At 35.5% G+C, this 11,531-nt stretch overlaps 1 protein-coding gene across 1 annotated transcript in view; it reads right to left on the bottom strand.

Moving 5' to 3' along the window:
* Positions 1 to 9,872: 9,872 nt before the first annotated feature.
* The window catches only part of PLGRKT (plasminogen receptor with a C-terminal lysine), a 28,917-nt gene continuing 27,258 nt past the window's right edge, over positions 9,873 to 11,531 (bottom strand). Inside the window, exon 5 of the mRNA XM_045840597.1 lies at positions 9,873 to 10,252. Coding sequence (XP_045696553.1) covers positions 10,131 to 10,252 — 122 coding nt within the window. The 3' untranslated portion in view covers positions 9,873 to 10,130. The remainder of the gene's footprint in view (positions 10,253 to 11,531) is intronic.

Below are 11,531 nucleotides of genomic sequence, written 5' to 3'. Positions count from 1 at the left end.
TTCAGTCTTTGTTTAGAGATTGCAGCTGCTGCTGTCTACCAGCCTCTGCCTGTGTGCCAATCCTGGACTTCAGGCTGCTTCCCCTTGGTTGCACTAAGCTTTTATATACCCCTGGGCTACCACTTAGACCTTGAGTCAATGGTCCAAGCTCCACCCCTTTCCCCACCCACCTCCTTTCAATCCACCCCCAGCACCCCCTCCCCCAGCTCTAATTTATTCTTCCAACCTTTTCTCCATTTGCCCATCTTTCTGTCCTTGGCTCTCTTACAGCTGTATTTTTTCTTTTTCTTATTCTCAAGCCATTTTGTATACTTACGTGAAGTTAGTCAATATTTGAAGTCTTCCCTTTATTATAAAGCTAGGCTGGCCATTACACTAAATTTTCTCAACAAAAATAAAATAGAAATCATTCATATTCTCACAACCTACAGTTTTCCAGCATGAACATGTGATGCTAAATCTAAATAAGATTATAGTTAGATTAATTAGTATAGTATGTGGTTTATCAATCCATAAAAATATAATGAATGTAATGATAAATTGTTGACAAGAGAGGGAAAACTGATTTTTATCTAAATTGTAGTAGAAACATTAAAATTCTCAATGCACCACTTTAAACTTTTACAGTGTCTTAAGTTTGCCATGCACTTTCTCCACTGATTTTCCTTCAACTCCTCTGGGAAGTAGTTTGATAGTAACCAATTTCTTAAATAGTTTAATTTGAGATTGTGTTCTTTATCTAGAGACTGGAGAACACATGTACACACATGCAAACAAACCAGAAAAGCAAAGGAAAAAAAGTGATGGAATCACATGATTCCAGGAAGAATATTTTGGTAGAACATTACAGCACAAAAACCATGGTGATTTTTCTTCTTTTACTGGGTTTTATGTTTGCTATATTTGGTGAGATAATTTTTTTTCAATGATACAAACCTTTTTATTTTAATTGGTTAGAAACATTCTCTGGATAACATAGGGTTATCATTAGATAAAATAGGGGTTGATAGGAAAAACCAAGAGTTGAATATAGAATAGTCATTAAACATATGGCCTGGAAGTCATGTGTAGCTCTTAAATCAGTTTCAAAATACATGTTGCTTTCCAGGAATAGCAAAAATGTAACCAAAGATTTTCTTTTAAAATATGATACACATTGCTATGTAAGATAATTATATATATGCAATTGGAATCTTTCTTTTGTCCACAAAATGTTTTGTCAACATTTAATTGTGAAGTCTTCCCCTTGTATACTCTGGAAATTACAGAATTAGAAAGATTACGTAGTTTTTCTAATGGATGTGGAGTCAGTAAATACAGGAATATTAAATTATATATTGCTTCAAAAAAGTACAGTAAGAAAGATATCAGTAATTTTCACACAGCCTTATCTTTAGAGATTTTAAAAAGTAAGGATCTTTCGAAATTTCAAGAACTTTTAGAGTAATAAAAAAAGCAGTGGGCTTGATAGGCAAAAAAATAAAAAAGACTAAGTTAACAAGAAGCAAGGAATTATGTATGTTATGGTGATAGTATGCAAAAATATTACATGCACTGGTATATTTCTCTTTTACTGTACCCAGTATGTGCAATCGTAGTGATGAAGGTGGCAGGAAAGCTAGACCACACAAACCTTATACCATCCCCTCCATAGCCACCCCACCCTAGGTTTGTATGATTTAGGCACCTGCTGGTAGGGATGTGTGTGATAGAAAGTTATAACCTGTTGAGAAGTATGTTTGATATGACTTCCCTATTCATTCAGCTTATTCCCAGTGACCTCTTCCCCCAACTTAATTCTGCAGAATTGAGTTCTTGAGATATTTATGCTGGAAGTCCAGGAGCACAAAGTACTCCTGGCAAAATGGCAAAAAATAAATTTGTATTATGGAAAGGGAAATATGTTTTGTAACTTGTCTAAGGTTTTAGCCAATTTTTTAAAAAGATTTTATTTATTTATTTTTAGAGAGGGAAGGGAAGGAGACAGAGAGAGAGAGAGAGAGAGAGAGAGAAACTTCAATGTGTGGTTGTTGGGGGTTATGGCCCGCAACCCAGGCATGTACCCTGGCTGGGAATCAAACCTGGGACACTTTGGTTCCCAGCCGGCGCTCAATCCACTGAGCTATGCCAGCCAGGGTGGTTTTAGCCAATTTTTAAAAAATTAAATTTATTTATCTGAATACCCTATTTCCCTGCTTTCAGGTTTTCTTGTCTGCAGGTCCAGATACCTCACATTCTTCATTTTCCAGGATAGCCCCAATGTCAGTTTTACTCTTTTCAGTAAATATCATTTGTTTCGTGCGTAACTAAATGTTAGTTGAATTTCTACCTTTTTGTGTGTGTGAAGTACAGTCACCCAAATGAACAAATCAAGGATGGTGCCTTATCACATCACTTACTCTAGTTTTAGTTCTCAAAAATGTTCACTGTGTTCATAGAAAAAGGATAATGGAAAAAATGTAATAAAGATTATTTAAAAGAGAAAATAGTCATTTTTTGAGAAATAAGGTATACAGCCAACTGCTTAATAGAGAAGGGTTTCCCATCAGCTATCAGTTTCTCCTTTGTAGAATAGAACTCATTAATTTATAGGGTAGAGTGAAAATAGCAATAGATAAGGAATATGGTTTGGAGGATGTCAATGAACATAGAACAATAATATTTGGAAATACTGAGTACGTATTATCTGCCAAATATTTTATCTGCATTATCTCATTTTCATCCCTCTCAGCAGTAGTCTGAACTGAGTAATGTTAGTATTACCAAACTACAGGTGAGGTGATGGAGGAATGAAGATTCAGTCACATGTTTAGGTCTGGTAAATGGTGAAGTGAGGGTTCAAACTGAGACTATGTTTCTGTAGAGCCTGGGCCCTTAACACTTGGATATCAAACATAGTTTGCTGAGAAATTTTACAAACATGATTTCATTCTGCCCATACAACAATCAGGTTACACAGGTATTTACCCCATTTTACAGGTAATACTCAGAAGTACTTGGCCGAAAATCGTACAATAAGAGTCTGTGGTGGGATTCAAGCAAAGACTTCAGATACCAAGTTAAATGCCTTTTTTTTAAAGATTTTATTTATTTATTTTTAGAAAGGGAAGGGAGGGAGAAAGAGAGAGAGACAGAAACATCAATGTGTGGTTGTCTCTCACGTGGCTCTCACTGGGGACATGGCCGGCAACCCAGGCATGTACCCTGACTGGAAATCGAACCTGCGACACTTTGTTTCGCAGCCCGCGCTCAATCCACTGAGCTACGCCAGCCAGGGCTTTAAATACCTTTTTTATCACATAGAAGTTTCATGTCCCCTTAGTGTCTACTTAACAATCAACACAGCAATGACATATTGACTTATTTTTGAAAATTAACCATAATTTGGATGTTCATAATTAACATACACACATATATAATGTACACCTTTATTCTTTGAGGATGAATGGCACATTTTGTGACTCTTTAATGCACTAAGCATAAATCAACAAGTTTAAAATACCAGTTCTAAAATCCTGCCCTAATTAAGATCTCTGTGAATCGACATGGGCTTTTCCTGCCTGCCCTTTGAAAATTTGGGGCTTGAGAAATAAGTTAATAAAAATAATAGAACATAAAGAAAAATACCTATAATGTTATGTTTAAACCATAAGAGGAATATTTTAATTTAGTATATGACAAAACACCTATCAAAGTTTGGTACTTGAACATATAAGACATGAACATTGCCAAAACAATTGAAAAGTGGAATGTTTGAGGTTAATATTTTTCATACAATTCCAAACTAATTAAGTAAATGAGAAACTGGAGCCCTAATAAAATAGTTTTAAAATGAAAAGATTTATTTTAGAAAGTGTTGACAGTTTTAGTTTTACAGATAAACTTTCTGGAATGTATTTTAAAACTCCAATACCTTTTTATTGTTCACTCTTTTCTGCCAATCACCTCTTACTATGGTTACTGAAAAGCAGGTGAAATAGAAAGTCTTAGAACTTAAAGAGTAAATAATAGTGGAAATGTTGCCATATAAATTGAGTACCTATTTTTTTAAAATTTCAATGTCTTTATTTTTTACTTTTCAAATATTGGGGTTAAATAAATATTTCTTGCAAATGTGTGTTCAGAATCCTTGCCTAGATACATAATTTTCTTTGCAATTGATTAGGCAAATTAAGCTGAGTACCTTTTAAATCAGCATTTTATGTTGCTAGCATCACCAACAATCTTTCAAAAATCATGTTAATTTTGTGTAGCTGGGAAGCTAAAAAGTAGTGGTGATTCATCACCCTTTGGAAAAAAATACATTTCTAAAAAAGATAGAATGAAGTCTAAGTTGAACTCTACATTCAAAACAGTGATGTTCAACTAGGTATGATTTGGAGATATCTTTGGTTGTCCAACTGGTATAGAAGGGGTTCTATTGGCATCTGGTGTGTAGAGCACAGGAATGCTAGTAAACATAATTGTACTATAATACACAGGACAGCCCCCACCACAAAGGATTATCTGGTCCCAAATGTGCCAACGTTGAGAAACCCTGGATTAAAGCAATAGAATAGTTTCATTTACACTATTAAAATTATACACTATTAGAATTATTCAAGTGGTTACACATGCCTAAATGATAATGCATTTAATAAATAAATTTATGAGGCTAATGGTCTGGCATATTGAGTATAACAGTGTATTTAGATGGGTTCTAAAATATATTACTTTAAGGCTGGTGTCTAGAGTCAAGCTCTTAATTGGCAGAGTATAAGATATTTAAATATTTCAAAAGCAAGCACACTTCTTAAAAGTGCCTGCATCCCATACAGAAACTGGGTAATGGTTCAGGACTCAATCCTCCTGTTCTGAGGAGGTGGTCCCTTGGTTACCAGGGTATTTTCTTTTTATAAAAAAAATTTTATTTTGCAATTACAGTTGACATCTAATATATTAGTTTCAGGTGTATAACATAGTGACTAGACATTTATTTAACTTAAGATTCTCTCTGGCAAGTCAAGTACCCATCTGACACTATAGTTATTTGAATATATTTTTTTTACCAGAAAATAAACACCTCCTTTATTAATACAATAGCAACAGAAAGGGTTTCCATTTTGTCAGAAGAACAATAACATGAACCAGCACTACCTTGTAAGTGTTATCAAAATTAAATGCCCATATTTATTATTCTGTGAGCTCTCTACCACACTGCTGTTTCATCAGAGACAACTGCCATCAGAGCTGCTGTATGAACACAGATACCTTCACAATCAACTCCTTAAGAACACTGAAATGATACTATTTCTGTTTTAGAAGCTCTTGGTATAGAGAGAACTTATCAATGTGGAAAATAGTCTTGCTTCTTGAATCCAAGAAAGGATTAATGAGTTAATTTATCATTTTTTTCTGATACAGTCTGCCACAATACTCTCTGAAAAATCCTTTTCCATTCCTACCACCTTATCAGGGTGAGAGGAGAGGAAAGGATGGGAAGGTGCCAGTGTACTGAGAGGCAATTCAGGAGATGTTCTGTGCTCCATTCTCTTTCTCTTGGCAGTAGTAGGAGTCTTTTCAGGCAGGGCAGCAGCAGGATGAGGGGAGAAAGAGGCCACCCACCAATCACCTCTTCTTAAAGCCATATTTTTTGCATTCATAGATCTATCTTAAAGGTCCCAAATTGTCAATCTTTGGGCAACCATTTCTATCCTCCTGGATGGTGCACTCCTTACAATAATAAGTATTGGGGACTTTGGGACCTCCACAGATCACACAACACCCCTGATAGGAGCTGTAGTTACACTCAGCACATATGTACACCAGGATTCAGGGAAGCACATAGGAGTCACAGATCATATACTTACCTTTACATTTTTCACAGTTTTCCTATGTCAACACCAGACTGTGGCAAAAGATCATGTCTGAGTGATGTTTAGCTATGGCTTGCACTCAAGGAGGTCACCCTGTTAGAATCTTATTGACTATATTCCCTATGATGTACTTTATATCCTTGTGACTGTTTTTATATAACTGGAAATTTATACATCCTAATCCCTTCCCCTTTTCACCCATGCTTCGACTTCCCTCCTGTCTGGCAATCATCAAATGTTCTCGGTATCTATAAGTTTGTTTCTGTTCTGTTTATTTTTTTTTATTACACATATACATGAAATCATATGGTACTTGTCTTTCTCTGTCTAACTTACTTCACTTAGCATAATATTCTCTAGGTCCATCCACATTGTCACAAATGGCAAGATTTCATTCTTCTCAATGGCTGATTAATATTTCATTGTATAAATATATCACATCTCTATCCATTCTTCTCTTGATTGGAGCATTTAACCCATTTACATTTAAAGTAATTGTTGATAGGTATATAGTAACTGCAATTTTACTATTTATATTTTTTATAATTTTTCTTCTTCTTAAAGAAGTCCATTTAATATTTCTTATAATAGTGGCTTAGTGGTTATGAACTCCTTTAGTTTTTTCTTGTCTGGGTAGCACTTTATCTGTCCTTCCATTCTAAATGATAGCTCTGCTGGATAGAGTAATCTCAGTTGTAGGTCCTTGCTTTTCATCACTTTGAATATTTCTTGCCAATCCCTTCTGCCCTACAAAGTTTTGTTGAGAAATCAGCTGACAGTCTATGGGAGCTCCCTTGTACATAACGTACTGCTTTTTTCTTGCTGCTTTTAAGATTGTCTTTGTCTTTAATCTTTGGCATTTTAATTATGATGTGTCTTTAATTATGATGTGGGCCTCTTTGGTTTCACCTTAACACTTCCTGTGTTTCCTGGAATTATATGTCTATTTACTTTGTCTAATTAGGGAAGTTTTCCATCACTATTTCTTCAAATAGGTTTTCAATTCCTTACTTTCTCTGTTTTCCTTCTGGTATCCCTATGACACAGGTATTGTACTTGATGTTGTTTGGAGGTCCCTTAAACTATCCTCTTAAAAATGTTTTGCCCTTTTTGCTGTTCTGATTGTGTTTTCTGATACCTTGTCTTCTAAATTACTGTTTTGACCCTTGGCTTCATCTAAGCTACAGTTGATTCCCTTTGATGTATTCTTCATTGGAGTTATTGTATACTTCATTTCAGACTGGTTCTTTTTTATGGTTTCTGTCTTTGTTAAAGTTTTAACTGAATTCATCTGCTCTTCTCCTAAGTTTAATGAGCTTCCTTATAACCAGTGTTTTGAACTCTGCATCTGGCAGATTGTCTCCATTATGTTCAATTCTTTTTCTTGAGTTTTTTTTTTTTTCATTTGGGACATGGTTCTTTGTCTCCTCATTTTGGCTGCCTCTCTGTTTGTTTCTATGTATTAGGTGCATCTGCTACATCTCCTGGTCTCATCAGAGTGGCTTTGTGTAGTATCATGTGGGGCCCAGTGTCGCAGACTTCATGATCACATTTGCTGGGTGCTCCAGGGCTGTCCCTTGTGTGGGTTGTGTGTGCCCTCCTATTGTAGTTGAGCCCTTCATGAAGACTACTCTTCTTTGGCTTTCTTACTTTCTAGGCCTTTCTCACCACTTCCCCAACCACCCTCCTCTGCCTCCAGCCAGTCCAGGCTTTCTGATGTACCTGCAGCTCAAGTACTGCTCAAATCTTCATAAACTCCAAGACTGATCCAAAGTTACTAGTAGAAAAATCAGTAGAGATGCTAATGACCCCTGAATATTAGAAACTACATTCTGCAAATTGGACAGTTGGTAGTATGCAGGGTATAATCTGAAATTTCCTGTGGGTATCCACAAGGCCAAACCTAACAGAGCATTTCCAACCCTCTTGCAGAACAGACATACTCCAAGGCCAAGAGTCACCACAACACCTGAGTGACAAGGCTTACTTAATAATATTTCCCAGCAAGAGTTTTTTCCTTTCCCAGAAATGGGGAGCAGAAAAACTATCTAGGTTCTAGCTAGCATTGATAAAATATCACATTTGAACTTGCATATATTAAAATTGTTGAAGTCTATAAAATATAGTATTAAGTTCAGATTGCTCATATTCTGATTACATTGATTATAGATTATTTTTGCAATTTGAGTCTGCTCCCTCCCTATTCTCTTCAAATCCCACTTTTGGAACATTTTCTAAGACTCTGAAATTGAGAATGATAGTTTTTAAAAATTATCTTTGATTTTGACTTTGTCACTTTCCTTTCAGAGTCAGGAATTACATTATATTGGAAAGAATCCTTCCAGAGATACCAAACACCAAGGTTTGAGTATATGAACTACCATTACCAGATGTGGAACTTTAGGTAAATCACTATGAGTCACCATTTTCTCAACTGTAAAATGGGGCTTAGACTAGACTACTTCTCAGGGTCGTCCTTCCTTCTTTAACATTTTAACAGTAGTTTCAGTATTTGTCACTAAAACTGTATTGAGTAGATTTGGAGCAATGCTATAATCTTTAACAAAGTTCAATTTAAGTACTATACCATCACGGACCCTTGAAAGTTACTCCCAAACACAAACTGAGTTAGGTGGTTTGTAATTTTAGTCCCTGTAGAATAGAGTACAGTCTGCTTGGTGCTATACCCAAGGAGCTGAGCTGTGCCTCCAGGCTTATTTCTTAACAAGTCCCCTAGGTAAGGAACTCCTTGCTCTAGCCAAACCTAATAACCAGCAGCAATCCCTGGACTTTGCATGCATGGTCCTGCCTTTAATCATTCTCCTTCTGCCAAGAAGCACTTTCTCTTCACCTCCTTGTCTTCATGGAGAACTTCAACGCATCCTTCAAGACCTGGCCCAAGGTTCTCTTCAACTATAATTTTATCAAAGCCATATGTTAACATGTCATCAGCTGCTTAAGGGTACCAGCCATGTATTCGTGCTTGTTTCTTTCCTTCAGTTTTCATGTCCTACTGTTCTCCCTGGTCTTCTTTCTATTTTTTGTCAAGTCTCAAAGCTCCTTTCCTCTGGCTCTTCCTTTTGCCTAGCGATCACTTCCCTGTCCCCATACCCTCTCTTCATAGGAATGGTTCATTCATCATTCAGTTCTCAGTTCAAATGTCACCTCTTCAGAGAAGCACTTCTTACTGTGCCAGATCTAAAGTAGTCACCCCTACCAACATGCTTCCAATCATTCTTTTATCATCCTGTTTCTTCTCTACTGAAGCATTTGCCACCATCAGAAATGATCTTGTTTATTTCCATGTTTGTTCCTCTCCCTAGTTAACCCCTCACTAGAACACACTCCTCTGACTGGGATGTAGTGACCTTGTCTACTTACTCACTCTTGTAGCCCTAGTGCCTATAATAGTGCCAGACTATAGTAAGTATCAATAAATATCTTTGGAATTAATGTATTATATATAGTGTTTACAACTGTAGTAATGGGTTTAAATAGAATTACTTTATGAGTATAGATTTCCTGGTAAGTGGAAATAAAAATATGGGTACCATAATCAACTACCCCCTCCTTCCCTCCAGTCCAGCTACTGTGCCCCGAGTCATTATTTGAATATTTTTGCCTTTTGTCTTTCATATCTGCCTTTCCATGTCAAGAATGCATTAAGGCCTAACTTTTTCAAGGCTTTTCAGAGCATAGACACTGGAACCAAACTATACAGGTTCAGGTGCCAGTTCTGTTTACCTTGGGCAAGTAATTTAACCAACTTCTCTGTGTCTAAGATTCCAGATCCATAAAATGATGCCTACCTGATGGGATTGTTGGCATGGTTAAAAGGACATGTGTGAAACACTCAGAACAGTGCCTGGCCACAGTTAGCACAATATATATGTTAGTCATTAATATTAATTGTTTCTATCATGTGGAGAGAGGACACAATTGACAAATCCAAATAAAAGACAAATGTGATGGGAAAAGTATGTGAGATATAGAAATGAGAGCATCATCTGCTTTTGGGAATTCAAAACAATATAATTTATTAGTTTTACATTTAGATATTTATAACATACATATATATGAAATCTGAAAGTTATTTAGAGTACCTTTTTCATTGAATGTTATAAAATTTTAAAATAGCTTCACAAAACTCATCTTACATTTTAATATTTTAAAATAGAATCCATTGTATCAAAATCTTGAGCATTTAAAAAATTTTGAAAACCACGATTCAAGTCAACAATTTTGTGTTTTGAGATTAGGTAGGTAAACATGATACTATTTATCTATGAAGAGTTTACTTTGTTCCCTTCTGGCTTTTTCAAGGCTTTCAAAAGTAATCATTCCTTTTGGCAGCTGTAATGTACTCGTTTCTGTTTCCAGTATGTTCTCGGCTTCACCTTAAATAAAGTACAGACATATGCAAGGTGACAAACGAGTATCAGCATTTTGTGAGAAGACCTGACTTGCTATGTTCCAGTGACAAGCTGTAACACTGTGTGGAGGGATGCCCTCAAGTCTTCCAGTTAAGTGTTCCACCTGTTGTCCTCAGGGGAAGTGACCTCCCAAAGGAAAGACAGTAATGAATTCTGAAGACTGTCAGGGAGATGAATCATATGCCAGGGATTTTATCTGTTATAAGACAACATTTTTAAAATACAGAAGAGAAAGCATACTAAGTAATTTTTTCTCTTGAAGGAAAGTCAGGATGCTAAGTGTTAGTTGTGTTGGAAGGGGGTTGAGGTAGCCCCCTTCCTATTGCCTCTTAATATATCATAAGTGGCTTGAAAGAAAATAAAATTTACTAAAAATTCTAAATTTTTAGGGAAGCTAACCTTTATCCTGAAACTACTTGTAAATACCAAAATAATATTAAATGTTCTTTAGTCTGTATACATACATTCACACACATTCTCACATTTTTATAAATCCTCTTTCAGATAACAGTAATTTCTTGGGCCCATTGACATTTGCCAACTTTTAATGTTGAAGACTAATTAGCAAAGTCAATAAAAAATGATAACACACATTGACATTCTATAAACTTTGTTTGGGATGAAGGCAGATGTTTTTTTCTAAGTTCTCTTTTAGCACACAATTAATTTATACTCCAAATTCAACAGGGCAGACTACAGTTTTCAAATTATAACAGCATTTCATCTGCAAACATTTCTTTCCTCAGGCTTAAATAGTAAGTAAAGATCATTATAACTTGTATATAATTAACCAGGCCATTGATGTCAGACTAGATGTTTCCATGTGAGAATATCTTGCATATAGCAAATCTCAGTATGTGTTCACAGGATGGCTGATGTTAAATTCAGTCAAACAGGGACTGTATATCTTCAAGTCATCACTAGTTAATGGGGCTAAATGTGATAATCTGAAATTTCTAATATGGTAAGTTTCCTGGTAGATTCTGAAGATGATTTGTTTTTATAAAAAATTCCCACAACATTCCTTGAAAGTTGAAAATTTTATATTCTGTAGAATCTGATGGACCTGTAATAAAATTACTTCCAAAATATATAATCAAAATGTTCCCACAAAATAAACTTGCTCTCCTTTAGTAGTATGTTCAAAGGAATACTGTGTAATAGAGTTGACATCTCTTAACATCACATAATTTTTATGAGGCTCTGAGAATTCTAATGTCCATAAAAACAATGTGACATAGTT

Source organism: Phyllostomus hastatus, unplaced genomic scaffold (assembly GCF_019186645.2).
Source record: "Phyllostomus hastatus isolate PE091 unplaced genomic scaffold, TTU_PhHast_1.1 phas_contig_34, whole genome shotgun sequence".
NCBI classification, from domain to species: Eukaryota; Metazoa; Chordata; class Mammalia; order Chiroptera; family Phyllostomidae; genus Phyllostomus; species Phyllostomus hastatus.
This window is presented reverse-complemented; position numbering and strand designations above follow the sequence as displayed.